The 12709-nt window shown below is 34.2% G+C and overlaps 1 protein-coding gene across 1 annotated transcript; it reads right to left on the bottom strand.

Moving 5' to 3' along the window:
- Positions 1 to 9054: 9054 nt before the first annotated feature.
- On the bottom strand, positions 9055 to 10976 carry TfIIS (RNA polymerase II elongation factor). Its single transcript, XM_073966544.1, has 2 exons — positions 10779 to 10976; positions 9055 to 10543 (listed from the first exon to the last, which is right to left on the bottom strand). The coding sequence occupies exons 1-2, from the start codon at positions 10845 to 10847 to the stop codon at positions 9674 to 9676; spliced, it is 939 nt and encodes a 312-aa protein (XP_073822645.1). The 5' UTR covers positions 10848 to 10976; the 3' UTR covers positions 9055 to 9673.
- Between the last annotated feature and the right edge of the window lie 1733 nt (positions 10977 to 12709).

Below are 12709 nucleotides of genomic sequence, written 5' to 3'. Positions count from 1 at the left end.
CTCTAGCTCGTCTTCATTTCTCTTTGGCTTAGTTGTTTGTTTGACGTTTCTTTTCATATTCCATAGTAGGCACTTGTATTGGGAGAAAAGGCCTAGCATTAGGGCCCTATATGAAATCCTATAGGGCAAGAAAGAGCCCCATTGGTTGGTCGGCCTTTTATGGAATCCGAGTGAAAATATTTTCAACCAAATAGGGTAAGTGCACCAGTCGGCACTTTAAGAGTTTGCCTAACTTCAATCCTTCGCCATTCCGAGCAAATTTGGCCAATTGCAATGAAATAAAGCTTATTTGCTTCGAAATTTAGTTTACTTTCCGATGACATAAAGAAATGTTGAATTATTTCTTTTAAAACTTGTGAAAATTGCGAATTTGTTAGAATAGTGCTTTTTTGCTAGTATTCGGCACCATTTTCCAATAGTCGGCATCACATGTTCCAATAGTCGGCACCTTGTATTTTAGTATATAAATTTTCGTTTTTATTATTTAAATAACAATAAGCATACCTTTACACAAATAATACATATTTAACCGATATTGCTTTTAAAAAGTAAATAAAATAAAGATTTTGTAAGCATTTGGAATTCATTCAAAATTGTTCGTTTTAGATTTGTTTTTAACTTAAAAACTAAATTATTTAAAATGTCAATAGTATGTACAGTATTAGTTCGTATTCCAAATAATTGTGCATCATGAAAGTAGGAAATTGTAAATATATTGCTTAAATAAATTAGTTGGTGCTATAGTCGGCAACTATTACCCAATTGCCGGCATGACACAAATGTACGCACTTCAAACCATGCCTAATATTGCCTAAAATCACTAAAAAGCAATTATTTTAATCAAGCTATTTTTATTAATTAGACTTTAAAGTATTTATTTAATATTTTAGTACAATTTTGAGACAAAAATAATGGACAAATCGCGTGGTTTTCACCCCATGCCGACTTCTGGCAAACTTTACAATTTGTTGCCCCTAAAGTCGGCATCGGCAAAAATGCAAGAATCAATATAATTTTTTAATAATTTATTTTTCTAAAGTGTTCTTTTGACTATTCTCTACCAACACAACAACAATTTTGTTAAATTTCTTAATTTTAATATAATTACAGACATTATAATGTTGACGTCTCCACTAAGAGACAAGCATTTTGGGTTGTGGTGAAAAACACTCACTACCAAAAAGTTAAATTCCGACAGTTTGTCTTCAAATACAACTCTGATTTACTAACACATACATGCATTTGTCGGCTGTCTTCCAGCTGTCCATCATTTTTTCACAGACAGTCGGGTTAACAAATTTTTGATATTTTTTGTGAAAATGTGTGAGATAATTATTGAAATTTATTGAAAACAAAAGAACATGAACAAAAACAAAATATGTGAACGGAAAACAAAAAGAAATCGACGATTTTCAATCATAATTTTATAACTGTTTTTGCAGTTGTCTGGACGCATACGTCACACAGGAAAGTTTTGGGTTTTTGACAATCAATACATGTACTCAACTGTCCTGTCATGTGTAAACGCAGGGTTAGTTCAATGAAATTTTACAGAGAGTTAGCTGACAATAGGTCTGTCTGGTTACCCTAAAAATTGTAACAACTTGTACCAAATGTTGCTGAAAGTCGTCTGTTAACACAAAAAATCAGCAAAAGAGAGCGATTCGATAGAGACATTTTAACAGTTCTTTCACTGAGAGTTTGCAAATTCTTGCTGGACAAATTTCTTCTAGCAACCACTAGCAATTCTTTTTCTTCCTGAAACGGTCAATCATCTGTTTTTAGTTGATTTATGTTTGTGAAAATTAAAAACAATTTTATTGTGGAAATAACATAGTCTAATTGTATTGTTTCATGGAGAACAAATTTGTAAAGTGGAAAAATACTTTTTTGTTTCATTTTCTTTTTTATTTTTAATAAAATCACCGTGTTTGGACAATTCTTGCTGGGAAAGTAACCAGACAGACTTAATATTAGCTGTGTCTTTTTTGGGATAATTAGTAATAATTATTACTAATGTTGCAGATTTTGACAGTTGTATAAAGGAAAAGTAGCTGAAAAAAATGTTTCAGCAACATTTAGTAAGTAAAAAGACACACCTATTGTTAAAACTTTTTTAAGATCATTTTCTTATTTTGTTAAAGTAATTATGAGTTATTTGAATTCAAATACGAATGGTGCCAACTACTGGTACATGCCGGAGTTAGGATATGATTCGAAATTTTATATCTTTTGAAAAAATGTTTAGTTATTTTTTAATACATTAATAATATTTGTAAATTAAAAAATGTACTTAAATTCGTTCTATTAATAAAAGTCCTGAAGTGGTCCTAGGATACCACCGCAGCTTAAACAAAAAAGCTAATAAAGTCATGTTTCATTGTATATTTACATTTTTTAACCCTGAGGGTAATTATAATTGTTCCACAAACATCCCATACGGGACAAGGGAGACTTCTCTCATATCAATGAGTGCACCCAGATTCATATTAGCTCAATGATATGGGAAGTTTTACATGGCTGAAATACTCAACAAATGTCGCCAACATTACTGAGGGATATTTTGCCACCGTTGAAAATATGATGTTAACAGGCCGGGGAATCGAACCCACGACCATCAGCGTACAAGGCGTATGTACATACCATTGCACCACGGTGGCACCTAATGAGGGTATATCGGCCTTTTTGTAGAAAATTTACTTCTGTTGAAACTGAGGTATGGGGTATTGTAACTCGCGAATTGTTGTAATATACCATAACTTTTGAACGCATATAGGTAAAATAAACTGTTTTAGCACGATTCACCGATGGATTTCTTAAAATTATAATTTGTCCACTAGATCGGCGGATATGATACCCCTCAAATTTCGAAAAGCTGCACAAAATGTTTTTGAAAATTGCGCGCATTGAAACGCGTTTTGGAAGTGTAATTTTTACTTAAATAAATAGAGTTATATGCCTGTTTAAAATGTGCGAAAACATATATTTCAAAACTATCGCTAATCCGGAGATACAATTGATTTTTTCTAAAAATTAAGTGCGATGCTACATCCACGGTTCTTGATGGATCGCAATGAAACGACATCAAATGATGTATTTTTTAAAGGTTGTCATCGAAATCGGATGCGCATCAAATGTAAATGTACTTCGTGGAAATCATAGCCATTTTACTGTTTTTTACATCCTAATATGCAACAGATGCTACATCGTGGTCACCAAGTAGAATTTCACAAAGTGTACACCAAATAAAAGGAATTGATTCGCTCTTTTCGAAAATCGAATGCGCATCATGTCATTTTCACTATTACGCTGTTTATATGCGTTTCAAATGTTGTAATATTCAATATAACATTATTTTAATGTTATGCCACAATTGGAATTCCTTGTGATTTAATATAATGTTCTAAAAATATTCGCCAATAGGAAAACTATAAGCGAAAAATTTGTTGCAACGGAATATCTTCATTATTGCGTGAAATTTGGACGAAAATGACGAAGAACTCAAACATTTTTTCTTCAACCTTTCCTATAAAACCATAAAAAAATAAAATTAGAATAACATGATTTTTATTTTTTTCGTCATATTTTCTTTGTATTCTTGCAAATAACACGAATACTATAGCTTCAATGCTGCTATAATTATTTTATATATTTTTTGTAAGTATAAGCGCTATTGTTTCAAAAATATGTTTGTAAATACGTGAAATTATTTAACAAATTTAATTTTTCGCGAATCCATTGAATTTTTTCAATTTTTTTTTTGCATAATCGCAATGGTTGCGAATTCAGTTAACGATAATAGGATATAACATCTTACTATATTAAGCCGCGATTTTTTTAGATTTTTTTCTAATTAGCATAATTAAAACGGCCATATCTTTTGCGCGCAACGATCAAAGTTGGTAACGAAAACAGATTTGAAATGACGATTTTTTTATAATCTATGTACCAAAATTCATAGATGTAGTATCAAATTTCTTTTTTGATTTTTTTGAAATGGAAAAGACGATTTTAGACATTTTTGCTGATATATACTTTTATATGACTAATCAAAATAATGGTTTTAGACAAAATTCTTTTCAGATAATTTGGGGTCGTCTCTCAGGCTGGCTGGAGCGCACGGAAACCCTCGAACAAATCAACGGATTTCGCCCAAAATTTGGTTCTCGTAATTGTTTGTACAAACATAGATCAAGCTCAAATATGGACAGTATCGGCACACTCATTGGGTACCTCCCCCGTAAAATTTAATTTTTGTTCATAATTTCGGTGGTAAGTCCAAACTTCCTAAGTAAATCTTTCAAAATCTCTAAATAACCCTGCCGGAGCACGAATTGAGTATCCGATTTGGCCGATTTTTTTTCCTAACATACACCAAGTTCCAAGAAGGTCTATATCGGAAATCATTTTCGAGTACCTCCCTCACAAAAGTTCACCTTTTTTTGCTTAAGTGCAGTTTAAGGGCTGTTCGAGAATCGTTTGCTATTTTTTACCGAAAGTACTTCTTGAGATCCTGCTTACAGCCATATGTTTTTTCGTGGGCAAGTCCATGTTTCCAGACATATTAGTCCAAATGCTCTAAAAAATCCAGGATGACTAACTAAAATGCCTGATGAGTTCGATAACTATCTAAAGGAGTGATTAACAATGGTCCAACCTTTGGACATCATAATATTTGTTTCACACTTAAATCATGTTCCATTATGAACTAGATCGGCCCACTGCTTCTGGTACCTACGACACATAATTTAAATATTTTTCGCAAATGTGCACTTTATATGTATCGAGTCGTTTTGATATTTTTACAGCAGATAGTCCTCCCGGCTCATATTACGACAGTACAATTTGTATCGGTGGGATTTTAATACTGGCAATCTTTGCAAATCGTGATTGTTCTTTCAACTTTACGCCAATTTCGAAGATAAACTATATCAGTCTACTACTTTTTTGCTTATTTTTTCGTGTTTTCCTTAAAAATTATATTGAATTTTTTAACAACCTAAAAAGGCCCCGTCTGATTTACACCCCTGTTTTGGTAACGATCACACAAAATTATAGTTGTTATGGTATAAGTGAGAGTTCGTTTTAAGAAATATAGAGATTATTTTGGTTTTGAGTGTTAAACCGGCTAATGATACATGAATAAAATGGTGTTCAATATAACCGAATATTTGAATTTCTAAACCCGGTTTATAAATAAAATAATATATGTACAAATTCCGCGACCTATTAAAAGGATTTTTTATAATGTCTCGGATTAATAATCACGGTGCACCTGAACCAACTTTAACCCTGCGTTGGACACCTGGGTCTGGCCAGACCTTTTTGACTGTATATAAAAGCGTCTGCAAGACCCAGGTGTCCAACGGACGTATTAATGGAAGGTGCGTACACCTGCGAAGTTTATGTGGATTCTGAAACTACAATGTTCATAGATGAGAAAAGTCAAAAACGATTTTGTTTTTTCAGTCAAAAAAAAAAAAAAAAAAATCATCGCCGGATCGCTTTTTAAATAAATCGCGATCGAAGTTCACATTTTTAGGTTTTCACGATTTTGCTTGGAAACCGCAAGTCCTATCGAAATGGGACTACAGAAAATATTGTAGAGAAATTTCACCGCTACAATCTCGATAGGACTTGCCGTTACCAAGCAAAATCGTGAAAATCTAAAAAAAAACTAAAAATGTAAGCTTTGACCGCTATTTATTTAAAAATCCCTCCAGCGATTTTTTATTGTTTTTGAATTTTTCTCGTCTATGAACATTGCTGATTCAGAATCCACAAAAACTTCCCAGATATAAGCGGTTTTAATTTAAAGTTATTTAAGAAGGCACACCGTGTATGACATTGTTTTATAAGGAGGCATTATCCCAATTTAAACTTCTATATCTTAAAAATGGTGAAACCTATGCAAATATCATAAAGGTGGAGAATTTTCAAAGCTACAATATTTTCTCTAATCCCATTTCGATAGGAATTGCTGTTTCCAAGCAAAATCGTGAAACCTAAAAACCCTAAAAATGTGAACTTTGGCCGCTATTTATTTAAAAAGCGGTCCTCCGATTTGTTTTTTTTTTTTTGATTTTTCTCAGGCGCACCGTGTAATCAGACAAACACCGGAAAACATTTTTTTCGTTTTCCATTTTAAATGTATGAACGAACAGTTAAATAATAGGCCTGTTCGATAACCCAACAATTTGTACAAACTTTTACAAAATACTTTTCGATAACAAACGTGTTCTGTAAAAGAAAACTGAGAAGTACTTGCGAAGTTATCGAACAGAACTAATATCAGTCGGATTTGCCGACAGAGATATATGCACATATCCTCAGCCTGTGTGCTGGCAATTGACAATGCAACTCAAGTTTAGTGGCAATGCATAATCGACTCCTAAATCATGGATTTGTCGCTAAGTCGCGGTCCACACTAGAGTGAATTTCATTAAAAAATTTCACGAAATTAGGTGTTTTTAGGTTGAATTCCCACTACAGCAATTTCATGATTTTACTCTTCTATGGAACTCGATCTATAGACGCATAATTTCATGTCAAAATTTCAATGAAATTACACTAGTGTGGCCCGGGACTAAAAATTATATCGTGGTAATCAGAATCACAAGGACTATCTTCAATGGAAATTTCAGAAAAATCCTCGAACAGACCTTAAACTGCGCTTATGCCAAAATTTTAAACTTTTGTGAGGGAGGTACCAAAAATCAGTTGTCTGATTAGTCGTTCTTTGAACATGATTTAGTTTGAGTATAACAGTAGGTTTACATTTACTAAATCGAGTGGATTTCAACTGTCAATTCCTTTGCTCATACGTCAAATGAAAACTCATCTGAAATTCATTCGATTTCATCAATGGAATTGACAGTTAAAATCGAGTGGATTTCTTAAATGTAAACGTACTATAATATTAGGATGTGCAAAGTATGGACCATTGTGAATCACTCTTTAACGCGCCCACTAACAATTTTTGTTGGTCACCGTAGGATTTTTTAAGCTTTTGGACCGTTATTTAAACAATACCACAAGGAGTAGCTCCCGTAAAATTTTAAAAACGAACTTTTGTGAGGATGTTTCCGAAGGTGTTGTTCGATGCAATTTTGGAAAAAAATGTACGATGTATAAAGTTTCTGCCTTGTCCGTTCTGGGAAGTTTGTGGAACAATTATAACGTTTCGGTCGAATCGGATATTTAATTGGTAAGTCCCGGTACACACTAGAGTACTTTCACTGAAATTTTGCATCTTTCGGGAAAACATAACATTTCAAGAAACTAGCGTACACGCTATCATTTGTTGTTCATCACTTTTGCTTTGTTCCAATATTGGTATGAAACAAGCGGACCATTTTATTTTAAATTTCTGTGAAATTACTATAGCGTGGACTTCGGCTAAGTAATCGTGCTCATCAGTAAATTTTGTTTAGAAGGTACCCGAAGGAGTGGATGGATATAGTCCATATTCCAACCTGATCTAGGTCTGAATGAAATACAAAACTACAAATGTCTGAAACGGATTTCGTCCAAATATACTTGGGGACTAAAACCAGTATTTTGATGAGGTAAATTTTCATCATATCAAAGCCTAAAGTTTAAGTATATAAAAATAGTAAAATGTTGAAAATAGTGGATTCTTTAACGTTTTGGAAAAGTTGTAACAAGCAAAAGCATATAATAAAATTACTGAATTTAAATTATTGTTCTGTTCCAGTACTGCAAGAATCTACTAATTTTTATACCCTCAGCATTTAGGCTAGAAAGGGTATATACACTTTGATACGACCAAAAATGTGCCTCATCGAAATAATGGGTACTTTACACGATATGTATTTTACATATGGGTTGTCACTTTGCGTATACATTTTGTATATAAAAAGTGACAACCCATATGTAAAATACATATCGTGTAAAGTACCCATAACGGTTTTAAACCCCAAGACAATTTGGAATCGATTTAGCCATGTCCGTCCGTCTGTCTGGTGCTCACGATAACTCTCGTTTTGAATTTTTTCAGTTTTGATTCTTTTACAGTGGGTTCGAGCGGCCTCATTTTCAACGGTACATTTTTTTCGTAGTAAGTCAATACTTCCAAAGATAATGGCCCAAAAGCTCCAAAACCCTGCCGGCACGTACTAAAATGGCTATTGTGCAAGATAATTCTAAAACATTTTCAAAAATTTATTTCAAACGTAGTTTAACGGAATTTAATATTTCAAGTCCTTTATGAAGAAGTTTGGTTACTAAAAATGTTTGTTATATGTCAATGATTTGGTATAGCCCCACATTAGGGTACATACATAATTTGTGAAAATCGGATCGGATTTTGATATAGCTCCAAAATTTTTAACCATTTTCAGGGCAAAGAAGTGAAGAATCTGCAAGAATCCAATAGCTTTGCATATCTACAACTTCCCTTCATTAATTTGTATATGTGAACACGATGAAAATATTAATCCGCATGATTTCTAAATTCTGCTTGTTGTTCAATGTTAGCATATTTCAATAGCTAAAATGTTATAATTTCTTTTACCATTCTGAACGACTTTATTGTTGCAAAGTTTTGATATATATTAGCCTCATATATTTAACAAATTTAGACTACAAATGTGTTTTGGTAAAATCCAAAATTAGGCTATCTTCCTCCCACAGATTCTTTTTATAGCCACTTGACAGTCAATAATTATTTCTGGAAGAAACTTGTCCAGTAAAAACTGGCAAGTCATAACAGTAACTCTTCACATCAATTTTCACTACATATCGAGTGACCAGACAGTGCTAATTGGAATTTGGTGTATTATAACTCATCCCGCGTTTATAAACGTAACATCTTTAGTCACTCTTTCAATCCCCCTCTGTTACTCATATATCCTTAAGAATACGCGTTGTTGCCATAAATCTATTTTTCCTCTGTTCTTTAAAGGATTTCCCCACATTTTGCATCAAAACCTTAAAAACGGTTTCATTGTAATCTTGTCCACCTTGCTAGCAAGCAGCTAAATCACTTTACTTATAAGTGAAAAACTTCACATTCATTAAAACTGGTGAACATTTTTGTAGTTTATTTTAATTTATTGATTTTCAATAAAGTTTATAGATTTACATTTCATTTCAAAATCGTCTCAATTTTAAAAATATGTTTTTTTTTCATAAAACCAAAACGACTTTATCTCACTCTCCAAATACACAATTGGAAAGGGAAAAAATTATAACTCGGGTATTAAGTGAGTGAAGAGGTATTCAATAGGGAGAGGAACATATTAATCAAATGATTGACTGACTACATTTTTTAAAATAAAATATTGAATTCATATTTTCACAATAAATAAATATATTGTTTAAGTTTTCATTTTAGAAATACTAGAAAGTAATTAAAAGAAAATCTATGCGCCCGGTTATACTTCACAAATGTCATATTTTTTGTTTTGTTTTTCTTTCGTTTTTCACACGTGTTCATTACAACTAAAAACTACAACTTACAAAAATAAAGCAGAAATTAATTAGGTTTAGGTTTCTAATAAACAAATAGCTCACAGAATGTGAGCATTTACTTTAAATTAATAATTAAAAGTAAAAAAAAAAAAAACGTTAAGAGGAAATTAATGGTACGGTCGTTGGTTTTCGTTAGATATACCCCAATGCTGCTGGCGGTGTATGCAGTTTGACGGTTTCAGCAGAACTTCCAGCGATTACCGCAATTGTTACACATTACGAACGTAGTCATAGGTTCATCAGAAGAACGTGTTTGCAACTGATTATATGTGCAATCACGTTTCTTGCACTTGCCACATTTAAGCAGATCTGTTTTGGTACCTTGCACTGTAGCCAACTGAGCGTCATTAATTGCCTCTTTGACGAATTTCTCGCGCAGTTTTTTCATTTCATCGCTGGCCATTTCTTCAGGTGTCATCTTGGCCAATTGTTGAGCGGTTATAGCTCCACACATGTAATTACCGCGCAGCGTTGGATTTTTGGCATCTTTCAAGTTGGCTACACGTGAACGAATACGATTCTTGTACTTCATGTCGGTGTTCTTAAATTCAGCATAAATAGCCTCTTCTAATTCGGCGGCCATTTCTTCGGGTTCTGGACAGCCTTCGGGTATTTCACTTACTTTAAGAGCGTTGCAGAGCATTTCGCGGCACTTGATACGCACAGCATCATGTAAGCCCGATGATGCTGGGAACGAGGTCTGTGTGGATTTACGGTCATCCTTGGTGGATGATGACGATGAGGAGGATGATTTCTTTTCATCTTTTTTATCTTTCGATGATGATGAAGAAGATGATTTCTCTTTGTCTTTACTAGATGAGCTGGATGATTTACTTGATTTGCTTGAGTCCTTTCCTCCGGACGCAGGTGGAGCTAAGAAACGCTTCCAACTTTTAATAAGTGTTTTTGCTAGAGCTATGACCTCTTCATCTTTGCTACTCTTCCGCAATTCATTGACAGTCATACCAATGCGTGTCTTTGTTAGAATTTCCAAATTTATGTTCAAGGACTGCAACGCTTTTAGTAAATCCAATGCTTGTTCCTGTCCCTAGGATAACCCATAAAGTCGGCATTAAAATCGCTAATGTGTATGAAAACATTGTGTGGTTTGAGAAGCACTGCTTGTTCTGTTTCGTAAAGCAGGCTGTACTTCTCAAAACAAACAGACACCAAGAAGGCGCTTTTTTTCTTCTTCATGCGCTCAGCACTCAAAAATCGACCGCATTATCTTGTCATTTAGTTTTTGCAGTGCTGAATGCACGTTGAAAAATTCAATCACTTACAGTGCCATCCTCGGTTGTGATTTTTCCCATCTTCTTTTGTATTTTGAAAACTTCTTCTTCGACACTCATTTTGCAAAAATAAATTCAGCTAAAAACTTGTAATTCTTTCGGAACTTGGTAAATAGCCTTCAATCTTCACTTGCTTTTTGTGTATTGACAACTGCAACGGAGTTGCCATATGAAAAAACGTGTGCGCCATAAATAGATAACGATTTGGCAACCACATGTACCGTACGCTATTCGTGTCTATTTTCAGCTAAAGCGTATAGCAGAAATAAGATTCTAGAAGAAATACAGGCCAAAATTGAAAAAAATGTTGGTGTGTTCCTTTAACCCTTTCGGTGCTTCTTTTTTGTTTTTGATCTGAAAAATATATTTTTCCAATTTTATATATACTTAAGCCCACTATATGAATAATCAAAACTAATTTTTTAACATTTTGTTTGGAAAAGTGGTTTTTGGACACTATGCCATATGGCATAGAATGTATTTAAAGGAAAAAAAAAACAAAACTAAAATATTGAAGTTTTTAATTAAATTTCATCTTATAGAAGACCAGGAGGCCTTATAGAAGAGCAAAAGGTCGTCTTATAGAAGGACAGGATGTTTTCACATAGAAGAGCAGGAAGTTGGCATATAGAAGGGCAGGAGGTCTTATAGAAGAGCAGGAGGTCTTCTTATAGTAGAGCAAGAGGTCTTCTTATAGAAGAGCAGGAGGTCCCCTCCTTGAAGAGCAGGAGGTCCTCTTCTTGAAGAGCAGGACGTCTTTTCATAGAACAGCAGGACGTTTGCATATAGAAGGGCAGGGCGTCTTTCCATAGAACAGCAGGACGTTTGCATATATAAGGGCAGGACGTCTTCTGATAGAAGAGCAGGACGTTTGCATATAGAAGGGCAGGACGTCTTTCCATAGAACAGCAGGACGTTTCATATAGAAGGCGGGAGGTATTCTTATAGAAGAGAAGGAGGCCTTCTTATGCAAAAGCAGGAGGTCTGCTCATAGAAAAGCAGGACGTCTTCTCGTAGAAGAGAAGGACGTTTGCATATAGAAGGGCAGGAGGTATTCTTATAGAAGAGAAGGAGGTCTTCTTATATAAGAGCAGGAGGTCTGCTCATAGAAGAGCAGGACGTCTTCTCATAGAAGAGCAGGAGACCTTCTTATATAAAACCAGATGGTCTTCTCAGAGAAGAACAGGGGCTCTTCTTATAGACAAGCATAAGATCTTCTCATTGAAGACCAGGAGGTCTACTTATAGAAGACATGAAGGTTTTTCATAGAATATCTGGAGGTCTACTATTAGAAGATTTGGGTGTCTTCACATAGAAGGTCTTCTTATAGAATATCTGGAGGTCTTCTTTTAGAACATTTAAAGGTCTTATAGAAGACCTAGGGTCTTCTTATAGAAAACCTAGGGTCTTCTTATAGAAAAGCTAGGGTCTTCTTATAGAAAACCTAGGGTCTTCTTATGGCAGATTTGAGGCCTTCTTATAGAAAAACTGGAGGACTTCTTATAGAAGAACTGAATATCTTCATATAGCAGAAGGACTTCTTATAGAACACCTGAATGTTATCCTATAGAAGGGCTGGAGGTCAGCATGTAGAAGACGTGCGGGCCATCTTATATAATATCTGGAGGAGTTATTTTAGAAAATCTGCAAGAATTGTTATACATCATCTGGAGGTTTTCCTATAGTGGATCTGGAGGTTTCCTTATAGAAGACCTGAAGTCTTCGTATAGAAGACCTGGAGGTCTACTTATACAAGATCTGGAGGTCTTCTTATAGAAGACCTGGAGGTCTATTTATACAAGATCTGGAGGTCTTCTTATAGAAGATCTAGGGGTTTTACAATAGAAGATCTGGGAGTCAAACAAAGTGAAACATTTCCGTTGGGAAAAATCTATGCCATATGGCATAGTATGAAATATAAA

The sequence above is a fragment of the Musca autumnalis genome, unplaced genomic scaffold (assembly GCF_047663935.1).
Source record: "Musca autumnalis isolate F117 unplaced genomic scaffold, ASM4766393v1 scaffold_2, whole genome shotgun sequence".
Lineage (NCBI taxonomy): Eukaryota > Metazoa > Arthropoda > Insecta > Diptera > Muscidae > Musca > Musca autumnalis.
Note: the sequence above shows the minus strand (reverse complement) of the source record. Positions and strands in the feature narration are given on the sequence as shown.

Bases quoted from the DNA above. Each gene is read 5' to 3' on its own strand.
- TfIIS (XM_073966544.1), bottom strand. From the start codon at position 10,847: ATGAGTGTCGAAGAAGAAGTTTTCAAAATACAAAAGAAGATGGGAAAA. The intron at 10,544-10,778 runs GTAAGTGATTGA...GGGTTATCCTAG, and splicing joins TCACAACCGAGGATGGCACT to GGACAGGAACAAGCATTGGA.